This window comes from Rattus norvegicus, chromosome 14 (assembly GCF_036323735.1).
Source record: "Rattus norvegicus strain BN/NHsdMcwi chromosome 14, GRCr8, whole genome shotgun sequence".
NCBI classification, from domain to species: Eukaryota; Metazoa; Chordata; class Mammalia; order Rodentia; family Muridae; genus Rattus; species Rattus norvegicus.
In genome coordinates, this window is record NC_086032.1 from 40,731,099 (window position 1) to 40,747,014 (window position 15,916).

The following is a 15,916-nucleotide window of genomic DNA, read 5'->3' on the forward strand; positions in this document are numbered from 1 at the left end:
AGTTCTAAGCCCAGCGGTCCCTGCCTCACTTGTACTGTTTTCAGTGTTCGGGGTGCATCGCCATGCTCAGGATTACATCACAAACCTAGAGTGGGTGAAGTTAGAGGTACTGAGTACCCGTACTGTGCAACGAGGCAGGAAGTCCACTGTAAAATGCTCTTCTCATGATTTAAGAATAGCATCTTTCACTTTTCCTACTAAGCCAACATGGAATGTTTTTGCATTATTATGGACCTAATAACACAGGGTTCTTTTCATTTCTTCTTTGTATTAAAGTCTTATTAATTAAAATTTTGTGATGTCCTTGCTTTACTGTCTTTGTCTATTCAAGATTGAAATTGATAATGACTATAACCCATGTAGACCAGGACCACCTCAGAATAATGGCTGTCCTTAGAAAATGGATGTAGGCTAGGCATTTTCCTTTAACATAATTTGTCAATTTTCTCCTCCCCACCCCCAACCCCTACTCAATGTTGAGGTTCCCCTGTGACTTGGAGGAGTCGTGCAGCTGCTCCAGTGAGGCTGCCTTGAGTTGGAGATGAATTACTGCAGGGGCTGACAGAAATCAAGAGTTTGTATTCCTTTGTATGCCCCTTGCGACCACAACTAGTTTTTAAAGATATAGTATTGCCGCTAGCCATTTCATTAGAAGCTGTTTGTTTAAAATAATCATTTCATTAGTTAGAACTCTGTGATTGGTAGAAAAAAAATGTTCTTTAAAATGTCATCCTTTTTTCTTTGCAGTTTTGAGAAATGGCGCTTGGGAAATTGTTCACTGGGAAAAGGTATGCATTGGCTTTATTTTAATCTAGAAGAAATGCATAAAACTTTATAGCATAATTTTTGTATGTATTAGAAGCAAATGTCAACAACCCTACTAATACGGAAGCCATTTAGTAATCACTGTAAGCATTCATGAAGCCTTCACTTAGCTCCATAGGCCAAGCATCTCTGTACTCTTCCAGGAAGACTGTTCTTCTGGAAAGTACTACCTAGAACATTCATGTTTCACAGTATATTTTGAGTACTCGTTCATAGATTTTATTTATTTTGTGTTGTGAATTTTGTTTTAATCATCTACTGTCCAAGTAAAAGAAATTCTGCAATTTCACATTTGCATGCTTTAGTTGAAACTCATATAGGGAAATCACCCCATTTACATTTTACCACTATTTAAAGACAGGTAGTCATGCAAACTGAACAGAAGTCAGTTCTGCGCTTCAGAGGTTGACCTGCTAGCTAGGAACTCCACCGTTGTGAGTGCAGTCACAATTTGGCAAGTGTTATCCAGGTGTCTGTTCTTGTAGCCATTACTTGCAAAAGGTAAGCAAGAACAACTGGTAGTCCTTCCACACATCTCCCGGTCATCCACAGGGAACAGCCTTGGTGGCCATCAGATGGCTTCTTAGAGGCCAGGCAGTGAACACTGGATGTATATCTCACATTATCTTACTGGGACAACAAAAGTGTTGTCTGCTGTTACTTCATTTATACTCCATTGAGGTCCATGCACACAGTTCTCCTTTGTGATGGTCCTGGCCACTATCTGTCAGTGGAGGGATAAGGTAGAGACTCTTCTCAATAAAAAAACAAACAAACAAAAAACTGATTATTTGTTGATTTTTTTTAAATCACTAGCTAGCCTATGAACTGACATCTCCTCTTGTAGAGATGTGGGAATTCACAGCTCTCTGCTCTCTGGTCTTTGACATTAAAGTAATAAGGAGGAAAGCACCTTTACATGCTATATTTCTATAGCAGGCAGCTCTGTTTCAGAAGAATGAAGTAGAAAACAAAACAGCTAAAAAACTTTCCGGAATGCCATGCTTTTATGGGTTCATCAGCTACTTGTGGGCTTAAACATTTTACAGAGAAGACAGATGGGATGTATTCAGATACAGTTTATTGAATGTGTGTGCATTGTATTGCAAGGGTTATCAGTATAGTTAACAGAAAGACACAGTTTGTTTTTGTTTTTTGTTTTTTTTCTTCTTACCAAGACTTCCCACTCAGGTAATATACAAAGTCGAGAAGTAACTCTCTTTCACTCCATTGTAAAATTTTCCTCACGGCAACCATTATTATGAGGGTGTGCTGTTGAACACAGATTATCATAACTCTCACTTTTAGATTTTTAATAGACAAAGATAACAAATCACTAACTGTGGTTGCCTGTATTGATAGCATCGCTGGTTATTCTTGAGGTCAAGACCACGCTTAATGTGCATATCCCATATTATGAAAAGACAGAATTTAAGGTATTGTCAAAAAGCCACCCAGTTAAAAAGAGCTGAAGTTATTTAGTAATTATAACTAGATAGTTATATTCACAAAATTGGTTCAACAATGAATTCAAGATAAACATGCAAAACTCATAATATTTTGATGTTGGCAGTATTGTTAGGAAACATAAGGAAGTCCTCATTCTTACTGATATGTGGAATCTGTGTGAGCTGTGAGAAGAAAGCAGATGTTCTCTAGATGTCAAATATTCACATGAGTGAGGCTGGTGTGATAGCACATGTCAGTGATCCCAGCACTCAGGAATCTGAGTCAGGAAGGTAGTCTCAAGTTTGAGGTTAGCCTGATCTATACACTAAGACTTTGTCTCTCACAGTAGATGCTAACAGGTAAAATAGAGAAGAATCCAGTGTCCTGAAATGAGGCAGGTTCAATATTTGATAAGCAAGGAGAAATTGGAGATTGGCAGGGTCAAGAAATAATACTTGAATACTTGGGTTACATCTAAATCATGATTTGTGCAAAAATAAATTCCATCTGGCTAAAAGAGTTAAGTGTTAAAATGCTGTTTTGAAATACACATTTATAGAATTTTATTAAGTATGTAGGAAAGATCAATATCTCATGATTGTGGTTATATAAATTTTAAACCTATACAAAAGATACCACAAATAAGTGAGAGGAATATATTAAATATTGGTACCAAATAAGACAAAAGATTTAGGTTATTATTCTTTAAACAAACAAACAATAAAACAAAGTCCGTAAAAAGCAAGAAGGAATATCAACTAGACTTGGTGTGATGGCCAACCAGACAACAAAAAGTACAAACGTAAGTGTAATCAATGTTTCATTCATGGTCAAATAAATATGAGAAACTCGCGTTCCAGAATTTTTATTTTATATTACATTGGCATACTGTTGCAGTCTAGAATTATGGCTGCCCATGATAAAATCTGTACAGAAGATCCTGGTAATTTATAGCCCATCTCTACAATAATCATAAAGTGTGAGAAAGTCTACACATTCAAAATGTTTTTATAAGATTTAAAGCTAGAATACACCTACACTCGAGAACAGGCGAGTAAGTCACAGTTTTCCGCATCCATATTTTACAAGTAAAACTTTGATTTTACATACCGTGATGACACAGAAGGTTGTATACACTCATCCAGTAAATATTTATTAAATGTATGTGCCGAGGAGTGAATGGGCTCATCACAGGTAACAAAACATGTAGTGGCATCTGTATCGTAAAATGTAATCACATGTAAAAGAGTAGACCTGTGCTACTGAGCTGCCAGCCATGCAAAAAGAAAAAAAAAAGTGTATTGAGCAAGCAGCAGATACAAATGACACAGATGCAGACTTTCTTGGTGGTGGCTTGGACATATTTCTGGGATAGGTCTTGTCAATGGTTCACGTGAAACATTGTACAGGGAAAAATAAACTTAGTAAACTCAAACCAGTAATGCCATCCGCATGCCCTTGTGGTATGAAAAACCCACTGGCAAATGGACTTTACTTCCAGGTAATGTCACTGCGATTCTTAGTGTGTGGGTGTTTTTAATGTCTCTCAGAAGACTTAATAGCTTTGTCAGTGTCCATTCAGTCACCACAGAACATCAGGATGCTCTCAGATGCTAGCAGGTCAGCACTCCACATGGCCACGAAGTAGTTTCTCTATAACAAAGGTGAAGTTTCAAGATTTTTAAAAAAAAACATTGTCATGACAAAGCCTCCCCCTTAGGGGTTGGTGGTGAAGATTCTGTATCTCTTGAAACAGCAGCATCTGGCCTGCTCGCTCTCACCATGCAGACTAGTTCTTCACGGAGACGTGCAAAGATCACTGCTCAGGTTTTTTTGAGACAGGTCCAAGTAGAGAATCTAGCTGAAGGATCTTGAAACAAGTAAATATTTCTGGCACAGCGGGAGAATATGGCATGGGAGCTGTGTGCATAGCTGAAAGTCACGGCAAAACTGTCTAAGGGGTAAGTTCCCACCACGAGATAGATTTCTCTGGATGAAAACCGTATCCTGAAAAATTCTCATATAAAATGCAAATATGTTGTTACCTACAATCGGAAATAGTATGATTCTTAAGTAAGTCCTTTATAGTTAGACTATTTTAATCCCTTTTTCTTAATCTTTGATCATAATTGCTCATGTCCGTGGCTTGGGGAAGTTGAAGGCAGTGAATCAAAAGCCCTAAATATTTCCCAACGTCCTCCAGCGGGATCCGTGCTCAATGCATTGTTTCTGTCCCAGCCTGCCCTTCTTTCTGGTTCCCTCATTCTGGAGCGAAGAATACCGTGTTAGGAGGTTAGAACCAGGAGAGAAAGTTGCTTAGGTATCTTTGAGAAACAGATCTCAAACACAGGCAAGGAAAGGGGGTTCCCTGCTTTCCTCACATCATGAGAGCTACTTGGGCAATGAGTAAGCTCTTGGCTCTCCAGGCTGCCGGAGTCCCCACAGTACAGCATCTATGGAAGGGGTTATATTTTCTTCCGCTTATAATCCAAGCCCTTCTGATGTCTCGCAATGAAGAAAGAAGCTGGGTAGCACTGCAGCCCGTTAGGAATTCTCAGCAGTCGAAGGCATCAACCTAACGCCCCCAGAGGCGTTGCAGCCCTTGTTTTCTGAAGCGCGGAGTTTAATTGAAGGAAAAATGTTAACACATGGAGACGATTAAGGACTGGCTGCATGGTAACTGGGTTGGCATTCCCTCTAAGTGCCTTGACTGCAGAGCACTTGGCTTTTATAATCCTTTTTGTCCTTGGTACTGTTAGTTGCAGCACATTATTAAAGGACATCGTGTATTTATACATATCATTTTTATAGTTTTGTTTTGTTTTGTTTTTGTTTGGTTTTTTTTTGTATGTTCATCCTCTTTTGAGTTAGTGAGTGTTCAATTCCAACAGACTCGGTATTTTGGGCATTTTTCGATGTCCACATGGTAGGTTTCAACTGAAGTGATTATTATTTTTTTTTTAATTTTAAAAGCATGCCATCTAGCACTTTCCTGTCTGGAAAGTGGGCATATACACCATAGTTAATAATAGGTGCCACTCTCCAGCATTCCCGCACTATCTCTCCCAATAGATAAATTACTGCAGTGACCCCGGCTGTAGTAATTACATGATGATCCCCACTGAGGGTCCCGGGCCTAAGCAGAGCCAGGCTGTTGCTGAGTTCAGACACGGTGTTTGGTAAAAGCTATTTGCCAAAAGCAGTAAGAGCCTGACAAAATAGCTTCCAATAGTTTCTGGCCACAACAGAACTTTAATTCACCTTCATGCCATACTCAAAGGTTAAAAACGTGCTACCATATAATAACGAAAAATCGTGGTTTATGTTATTTGAATTACACTGATATTCTCTTTAGAGTTATGCAAAAATCAGGCTATGAGAGATAAGTAGGTGTGCATTTGAGTCTCAGCTTTTCCATTCATCCTGAATATGTGACTCAGAAACTTAGAGCCCTAGATGTTTTTTTCCTTTCTCAGTTATAAATTAAAGCGACAGCTCACAGCTGCCATTTCTTCACTTGTACGGAGACTCCCTTAAGGAAGAGGTTCTAACTGCAGATTCCTCCTTCTTGTTTTTATGTCAAAGAGAGAGCATTTAAGAAGTGGAGATGTCAATCAAGTGTGTAGGTAGAACTGATCAAAACATCTTTTTAAGATAAATAACAGATAAAAACAAATATAAATTCACCTCTAATATTATGCCATTTTGTGGAAATTAGAACTTTTAAAAAATTCTGTGCATTAATAAATGGGTTGTATTTTTTTTTTACTATCTTTCCATGCAGATAATTAACCAATTCCCAGTTTTCTTTCAGGTAAATGTTGGAGATATAGTTATAATAAAAGGCAAAGAGTTTATACCTGCTGACACTGTCCTTCTCTCGTCAAGGTAGAGACACCTACTGATGCTCAAACAGTGTAGAGGATGGTTTCTCTACCCTGCATTGACCTTGTGATTTCTCCAAGGAAATAAAGAATAAACGAAGAATTTCAAACCTCCCATGATTCTTAATTAAGCATTTACAAAACTGATTGGCTTCATGTGTGCCAAATAGACTGAGTATCAGGTACTGCATAACCCAGTCTCCCCTCTCTCTGGCTCTATCCAGAGCCCTGCGGTGCGTGTGGACCACTAACTCTGTCTTTGAGTCCCTGTCATTTATATTATGCCGTCCATGGACTGGGCTCTGTTGACTCTTCTCTTTTCGGTCCTCATTTATAATAAACCCCTTTACTGTGACGGGGTCATCTCTTGCAAACCTTCCTGTTCCTCGTGGTGAAATGCTACAAGAGAATGGATGAGTGATTTCTTACTGTCATTGTGCCTTTCCAAATGACACAGTTTTCCCACCAAACTGAGAACTTTATTCTTCCCCTTGAGTCCCTTCCGTTACTGAGTATAGATCTTTCTGTTGTTGTAGCATTCACATTTTAAGATAATTGTGAATCAGTATTCAGAACATACGGCCTTAGGATTAAAAGCTACCACACTAGTCCTTGAATGAATTCAGGATTTAAAACCTCACAGGGGGTCCTAAAATAAACAAAGAAGAAATGTGTTCTTGAGGTTGTTTATCGTCATTTCCTTGGACAGTTTGATTTGTAAAATCCACATAAAAAATATGGACAGTGTCCTTTTTTCAAAATCTATTTAATCAGGTCATGATTGAGAACGATTGGGTTTTTTTTCCAAGCTAGCAAAGCGTAATCAGGAAACCAGTCAGTCCTTGGCCGTTTATAGAATCAGGTATTCGGGCGTTTGAAATCGCCCAGGCTGTTCCGATTTCCCCAGCTGACGTCTCTGTGTAGCACAAATGACTGTTCTTAAGTCTGACGTAGTTACCTTTGTCTACAGCTTTGGTGGAGAGAGCGTCTAAAATGGAGTTATTAGCTTATTGACTTTCCTTATCTGGGTGGGAGCAAGTTCGGGGATGAGCCTGAGGTAGCCTAAAATTAAAGCAGGAATATCACTGCCAGTTCTGTTTTTTCAGTGACTTTCAATCCGAAATGAGCAAGCGGAAGTGTTAGCACGTAGCCACGGATACATTTATGTGGCAGAAACATGGAAGAGAGCCACCCAGGCAGATTCTTGGTGTGACTTTCATGTGTCTCCAGATACAAGGCCTCCGCTCCTATACGCTCTGAACCACAGTGTGTTACCTATACTAATTATTAAATCGCTCCAGTGGTGCGGCCATGTCCTCTGAGTGCCTAAGACATCTGTGCAGCTCTCCACACCAGTTAATACGACCGGGAGCAGTCAACTTGAAAGCGTTTTGGAGTCAGAACAAAGTCACTTCTGCAGTGTCTGAGAGAAGGGGGCTAGGTGCACTTGTCTCTCAAATAGGTAACAAATAGGTTTAAGATCACTTCTTTGCTGATTTGCTCGGAGTAAACAAAGTTTGCAGCAAATCGAGGAGTTTAAGGAAAGGAAAGGAAATCTGTACGGTAACTCTATAAAATGTTTTTTATTTAATTTGATAAATGCTTTTATGTCAACTTTAAAATACTAGATTTTCACCTTAGAAATGTAAAATTGGGCAGCTTTAAATCAAATAGGCGATCTTTGAGTATTAAACATTTTCATCTCTCCCTTCAGGCCTGATCAAAATAAGTTTTGAAAAAATCGGCATTAGACATTTTTATTAACATGAATCCTCTTCTGTAATAATTTCAAACCTTCTGTCTCTTTTGTCCATTTGTTTGGTTTTTGTTTTCTCTGTTATTCGTTTCTTCTTTTTTTTTTCCTCCTCCCCATTTTAATTCTTTTAAACTGGGACATGTAGGTGGCAGTGGGGGAGATAGTGAAGGTGACCAATGGGGAGCATCTCCCAGCAGATCTCATCAGTCTGTCCTCAAGGTCAGAACCACAGAGTGGCACAGGGCGTGTGTACGTGGGTCCTCAGCTTAAACCAAAGAACAACTGCACCCAAATGCGGTTGGGCTGGATCTCTTCCCGTAAAGCACAAATGCGTGTGCTCCTGGATGACGTGGACTGGAGAAATTGTAAAGGCACTTCACGAATACAGTGCTGGACGCTCTTTGTCCTCAGCTGGGCAGATTGAACCCCTAGGACTCCCCACAGGAGCCCAAGGGAGTTTACTTTCTCGTGCATTAAGTCACATATGTTTTAACAACGTGCCTCGCCTTTAAGGCTTTAGTTATTGACTCTCCAGGATATTGTATGTGATCAGTGTTAAGCTTTTCGTGACTCAATCACGGAAAACCGATTACCTTGTAAGGGTATCTTCTTATTCTTATATTTTAAATTTTCTGCAAGTTCTGTGGAATTTCTGCAGTAACTGCAACTAAGATTTGGGCTTGTATAGGGTTTATAGAGGACCCCTACACGAGGCTGGATGTTGTACCTTTCCGTACTGCATGCTTTGGGATCCAACTTCATCCCGGCTGTAACTTCTGAACCAGTGCGCACTGCTGTGATTTGTGTGGGCCGTCCCCGTGTCTGTCCTGTGCCGTGCACCTTGTTCCGTTTTTCCACTTACTAATCAAAACGCTTGCTTTGCCCCTGACTGTACTTGTCTTGGATGTCACCGTGACTTGCTGAAGTATTTATGAGCTAGCATGATTCCTGACTGCTGCCTCTTCACAGCCTTAGTGCTAGCGCAGTCACAGCCGTCTGAAGTCATTGTCAGGAATGTTCCAAACTGGGACGTATCTCATTGGCCTCAGGTAGAAGTCAGCCATTTAAACGTCCTAATTTCTTAGTCATTTGAAGCTCAATACAAGTTGTTTTGTATGGAGGGCAGTATTAGAATTAGGCTACTTTTATTTTACTACAGGACTGGCTTTGGATACGTATATTTATTAGTGACATTTTAATGAGTTTTACTGCCGAGATAAAGAATTGGCGGTCTCATTTACTGTTGTGTTTGCCGCCATTTTTCTGTGTTGGCAGAGAAATGTGATTTACAGCTTTAGAAGCCACTTACGTTTCAGATATGTGGAAATGATAAAGCTGGACAGTTGCCAGACTGAAAACAACTATTGTGACCATGAGTTAAAAAACATTTTTTGGAATAATTGAGAGTAAAGATATTAATATGGAAAGATTTCTCTGCTTGGGAAATAGCAACCTATACGAAAGAAAGCTTGTGGGGAAAACTTGAAGAATGCATGAGGTTACTTTAAATTAATCTATAAAATGTGATTGATGTCTAAGTCTTTAGGTAAAGCTTTTGTTAATTAGTGATAAACTCAAGCTTATGTGCCCATTTCTGGCACTTAGCACAGTCTATTTTGCACATGTACAAATTGGAGGTTGATTAAAAAATTCCAGTGTTTGCAACTTACAAATTTCTTTTCTATTTATAGTTATCAGATAAATAAGCTAGGCTACATCTTATGTAGCCAAGTGATAATGAGATTGTTTAACTTAAGAATACTTTTTGGGTTATCTTCATAATGCTTTTTTATAGAGCTGAGGGTTAAATTTTTACAGTCAGGCCACACTCATACATCCATAGCAGCCAAGCCAAAAAAAAAAAAGGTGAAATGGCTGTAATACAACTGGAGAACACAGGCCCCAGGTCACCACATCCAGAAAGCAATTAAAACCCTTAGATGGGGCAGCTGGAGGACAAGGAGCAATATGGCCAGGTGGGCTGATATTTGCTTCAGGAACATCTCAGGCAGGCTGGGTTGATGGACCAGTTCATAAAGTGCTTGCTAATACACATGATGACCTGAGTCCAATCCCTGAGACCCTGCATAAAAAAGCCCACGTGTGCTGCTGTGCTTGTAAGCCCACTGCTAAGGAGACAGACACAGGCAGGCTGTTGAGCTCACTAACCAGTTAGCCCTGGTGTACTCAGCAAGTTCAAGGCCAGTAAGAGACCCCGCCTCAAAATACATGGACAGCACCTGAGGACACACGGCTCAGCTTATACTCTGACCTCTACACATCTCCCACATACATGCACCAGGCCACAAATAGCATACATGAGCGCATAGACACACACACACACACACACACACACACACACACACACACACACACACCTCAATCAAGTGTTTTCTTTTAATAGACCAGAAAATATAAAGCGTAATATCCACTTCCACTCTAAAACACATCCTTTAAAAGTAGCCTTAAGTTATTAATATTATGTGGTCTACATGATCTTGTGACCTCAACTAAAAGGCTGAGGTAATAAGTATAAGCTTGAAGAAGGAACATTCTGGAAGGTTTTAATCAACCTTTTTACATAATTAATTTACATGTGGGCCGTGAGAATGAAACAGGACATTTCTGAGCTGGAGATAAATCTGGACACAACCCTGTTTTACACTCCCAGAAACAGTCTCTGTTGTGTCTATAGGGATAGGCGGTTTTAAAATAGTGTGCCTCCTCATGATGTTGTCTTGAACCATTACTGAGTGTTGTGAGGAAATGGCTTTTTGGGATCTCCTGGCTGGAAGGCTGGTCCATGAGTGTCGTGCATGAGTTGTGCCTCACACTGTTTTGCTGTTAGAATGAAACCCATCAAGAAGCCAGGTGACTATAGCTTTGTGTAGAGTAAATGGCTTCGATGAGTTTGAGCACTTAAATAAGCTGGTCTCCTCCTTTCCTGTCCCAACTAAATCTTTGTTTCTCACTTATGAACAACAGTGAGCCCCAGGCCATGTGCTACATCGAGACATCCAACTTAGATGGTGAAACCAACCTGAAAATTAGACAAGTAAGTCCTATATATTGGGTCATAGTCACTGCTATGTGATATGTGTTTAGAAGCCTCTGTCTAAAAGGGACTCTGTCTAAAGACAACTATTTTCTCTTTGTACCATTGTGAAAAATATTTTATAAACTGCTTAGAATTAAATATTGTGGGACTCAGATTGGTTGAGTGTGATCCACTGTGAAATATTATTTATAACTAATATTCTAATTACTTTATATAATAGCCAATGCTTCAATGGTAATAGTAGTAATAACAGTTCTTTAGGTGTGTGTGTGTGTGTGTGTGTGTGTGTGTGTGTGTGTGTGTGTGTGTGTGTTTTAGAGAGAGAGAGAGACAGAGAGACAGAGAGAGAGACAGAGAGAGAGAGAGACAGAGAAACAGGGAGGCAAAGAGAAAGACAAACACAGAGACACAGGGAGAGACTATAAAAACAAGTGTGCCCTGGTTGGCCTGGATTCACTATGTAGACCAATGGCCTCAAACTCACAGAGGTTCACCTGCCTCTGTGAATCCTGGGATTACCCCATACCTCATGTTTTAAGTTCTTTGACATGTCCAATTAATTCGTTTTTCTTGGCCCCAGTTAGCATTGGGTTTGCCATACTGAACAGCAAAATTTCCACTGCTCTTTAGAAACACATTTATCGTGGGGATATGAATTACTTTATATTTCTATATTTGCTTTTTATATTCTATTACATTCAGCAGAAAACAACTGTAAGATTTTGTTGTTAAAGTTTTAAAAGGGAGGTTTATTTTAAATTCATACCCTGGGCTTCCTGGTGATTGATGTTTGGGCCGTGGTAGAACGGGATCATCAGAAGGGAGGTAAACTCAGATGGCTAAGAAGGTGGATGTCCTCAGTGCTGGTCTCTTTCAGCTGAGTGAATGGAGAACTGCTCAAAGTTCTCCCTCTCAAGAAAGGAGGGAGTAAGGGAAGGAGAAAAAGAGAAAGGAAGACAAAGCTGTTCTCTTTGAATGCAAACTCTACTGTTTCTCACCTCCTTTAGACTCAGGAGACAGAAACTGTACAGTAGCCGGTATTGACTTTAGTTTTAGAAGTGGTGCAATGGATACTTTAGGACTTTCATAAAAGTTGTATAATTCTGTACTCAGTCTATGTCACATTGATAAGAAAGGTATCCCTAAATTACAGTTAGACAGTATTAGATAAAGGGAAGAATTACTTGCAAAATGGTGAGATTCCTTATCTAAGAGCTTGCAATGCTTACTTAAAATACTCTCTGTTTATTTGGGAATGTGCCAACAGGGTTTACCAGCAACATCGGATATCAAAGACATTGACAGTTTAATGAGAATTTCTGGCAGAATCGAGTGTGAAAGCCCAAACCGACATCTCTATGATTTTGTTGGGAACATAAGGCTTGATGGACATGGGTATGTAAACTCACATTCTCCACATCACCCTGTGCCACTGTCTCCTGCGTCTGCTCGCACATGGTCGTCTTCTGTTCTAGATAGTCGCAACAACTGTTTTAAACATGTCTGTATTTCAACTCATCCTTTGTAAGGATGCTGAATCCTGACTCTACTCTTGGAACAGAATCAAAGACCTTCCCATGTTCTTGGCAGTGTGGCAGTTGGATGTTTTCAGTGATATTCTAGGACTCTGACATATTCTTTGTGGGTAAATAGCCTGTGGCTGGTTCTTTAGCTGAATTTCCTGCTATCAACTTTCCTGTCCCAAGCCCCTGGCCCCAGTCCATTCCTTTGATGTCTAGATGCCTTGAAGGGTTCAGACTATCACAATAGATGGACAATTTTTTATCTCCTCTGTAAATGCTTTCTCCCTAGGCTGTGCTGTCATGTGTAGTCCCTGGTTTCTGCTACCTGGGTCTCATCTACCCTCCTACTTCGTTAACTTTCCCTATTTGTTTAACTAGAATTTAGTACACACCTAAATTCCAGGTGCCTGGACCAGAGGTTCTCAACCTTCCCAGTACTGTGACCCTTTAATATAGTTCCTTTCATGGTGACCCTCAACCATAAAATTATTTTCACTGCTACTTCATAATTGCAGTTTTGTTATGGATTGCAACATAAATATTTGTTTTTTCCAATGTTCTTAGGTGACCCCTATTAAAAGGGTCATTTAACCCCAAGGGGCCATGACCCACAGGTTGAGAACCACTGGCCTAGATGATTTACAAATATTACTTAGGGCCATGCTGAATAACCAGGTAATATTATGTTCCTGCCTTTTTGTCTGTTTTCATTCACTCTAGCAAAGTACCTTAAAAATCAAAAATCTATGAGCAACAGAAATCCACTGCTCGTGGGTCTGGAAGAGCAAGGCACCAAATTTGGTGTCTGTAAAGGAAGTGTTGCTCCCTGCATCCTGGCATGACGGAGGCCTTTGGGCATCCTTTGTAATGATGTAGTCCCAGTCTCAACAGCAGAGTGTGTGTGTGTGTGTGTGTGTGTGTGTGTGTGTGTGTGTGTGTGTGTGTGTGTGTGTGTATACTCCATATGTGTATAATAAGGATGCATGTAGAGACCACAGGTCAGCCTCAGGTGTTGATGTGAGATGTCCAGCCGGCTGTATAGAAGCCCTGGGATGTTCTTGTCTCCCTATCCTTCCTTGGTTTCTGCTACCTGATTCTCATCTTTCCTATAACTTCCTTAACTTCTCTTATTCATTTAACTAGGATTTAGTATGCACCTAATTCTGGGTGCCCTAGACTAGGGAATTATAGGCACACACTAATACCTAGCCTTTTTTTTCAATATGACTTCTGAGAATCAAACCTGGTGTTTATGATTGGACAGCAAACAATTTACTGACCAACATCTCCTCAGCCCCATGAGTGCAGAAACTTCAAGACTTAATCATCTCTACCAACCTAATGCCACAATAGTAAAGACTAGATTTCAATATGGAAATATTGGAGAGACACTAACACATACCAGAGAATATTTTGAAGTTTCTTTCTTATGGCAAAGTAGTTGGAGGGCAGACAGAAATAAAAGAATAAATAAAAATTGTGATCCTTTATCATTTTGTAAAAAGCAGAAAGCCTTTGGGAAAGATAGCATAGGACAAAAGAGATGATATGTCCTTAGGAAGGAAGGAATCTCTTAGGGCTATTGACATCAGCCTCCTTCAGAAAGTGACATTTGAACAGTGGTGATCAGAAGCATGTGAATATCTAGAACTAGAGGAATCTAGACAGAAGAAATAGTGCAAATCACTGCAGTTGGAGGAAGAGAAATTGAAGTGAAAGACAAAAGTTAATAATGGCCCAGATCCCATAGACTTTGTAGGCCATTACAGGGTGTTCTGAATGGATTTGGGTCCCTGAGTGGGTTATGAAGGGGAAACATCTTCCCTTTGGTTTTGGACTTAGTAAATTTGTGGTGTCCAAGTGGGATTTAAATATATGTCTGAACTTTGAGGATAGTTTGTATAGATATTTAAACTCGTGAGCCTGAGGGGAGGGGGGATCATTGAGATTGAAAGGGTATAGACAGAGAACCTGGAAGCCCCGAGGACTGTCTAGGGGGGAGGCTTGGAGAAGAGCAGGCACTAGAAACATAGAAAGGGTAAATAAAGTGCCAAGGAGATGGGGAGGGACACAGTGAGGTCTGCTGTCACCCATGACCAAACGCACGGTGTCTGAACATTAACATCTGGGTTTAACAGATACAGTCTGAGGAGGGAGGGCCTGATGTCATGGAGAAGAATTAGCTATAGCAAGCGTAGGCTTCTTTATCAAGGAGTTTTGTTGCAATGCAAGGCAAAGCCATGGGACAGAACACGGCAAGAAGGGTGGGGGTGTCTGGTGCCCCTTCTGTTTCCTGTCCTCACTCCTTCCCTCCTCTACCCAGCAGAGCTTGTCTACCAGATAGGTGGGCTGTGCAGGTAACCATCAGCTAGGTTCACTGGCTCAACCAGGCTAGGGGAATGCCGCCAATGTTCTCACTGTTAGAATATGAATGATAAAAAAATTAAATAAGAAACCAAGTAAATGACGTGTGAAATGCACCCTAATGCACCAAAATGTCTTATGATAAATGACATGGGAAGTATATCCCTAACTGACACCCTTATCTAATCCACCAAAACACATTCTTATGATCTTTGAGGTAATCGTTAATTCTCGAATTTTCAGCGTAATCTCTCCTTGAACATATGGTTATAGACTAATGATAGATTTGGCCATTCGTACGAGCATCATCTCTTAAGTCTGACATTTTTAACTGGCCAGCTTCCATTCCTTATCATAACATCAGTGCCAAGCAAATCCATGCCATGAAGAAAACTTTATATGATGGCACCGAGATTTAAAAGCCTAGAGTTTTATCATATGCTTTATTTTACCAGAAAGGTCGATCTGAGTAAGTGATACGGGCAGTCTAGGAGGAGCAGGCAGTGTGGGAGACAGTCGAGAGAAATGAATGTATGAGATGTGATCCTGAGCCCAGTCACATAGGTGAGGAGCAGTGGGTACACAGGTGCTCTAGAGCACAGTCCAGGAACTTCCCAAGAGCTCTGAGCCTGCTTCAGCCTCCAGGCCCCTCCCAACCCTGAAGTGCACTCCGGATGTTGACACTATGCAAGAGCATTCTGCCATTCCAATGTGGTTTTGTCCCTGGAGGGTACTAAAAGCTCAGCCCCCGATGTAATGAGTAGAGACTGACTCAAACGTAAGCCTCTTTCCCATACAGAATAATCAGTCTTCATGCATTTTATAAGCCTTCACCAATGGACTATGCTTTATCCCCATTGCAGTGGGCCCTAAGCCTGCTGCTGTGGGGCGTAAATGCTGGGAGTTAAAATACACTGAGGTTTCCTGAGGACTCCTGCAGGGGCCATTCTAACCCACACATGTGGGTTCATTTCACTGAGCCAGGAGAATATATTTCCTGAAGGAAGGCCCCATGCCAAACTATCCCCAGCCTTGGAAGCTGACTGGGCCAGCTAAA

The 15,916-nt window shown here is 40.5% G+C and overlaps 1 protein-coding gene across 9 annotated transcripts in view; it reads left to right on the top strand.

The window, feature by feature from the left end:
* The window catches only part of Atp8a1 (ATPase phospholipid transporting 8A1), a 242,534-nt gene that overhangs the window by 62,167 nt on the left and 164,451 nt on the right, over positions 1–15,916 (top strand). For 4 of the 9 annotated variants that reach the window (XM_063272923.1, NM_001426995.1, XM_039092726.2 and 1 more), the window contains 4 exon segments: positions 748–788; positions 6,089–6,162; positions 10,900–10,969; positions 12,240–12,367. In XM_063272923.1, the coding sequence (XP_063128993.1) occupies positions 748–788; positions 6,089–6,162; positions 10,900–10,969; positions 12,240–12,367 (313 nt within the window). 9 annotated transcript variants of the gene reach the window in all.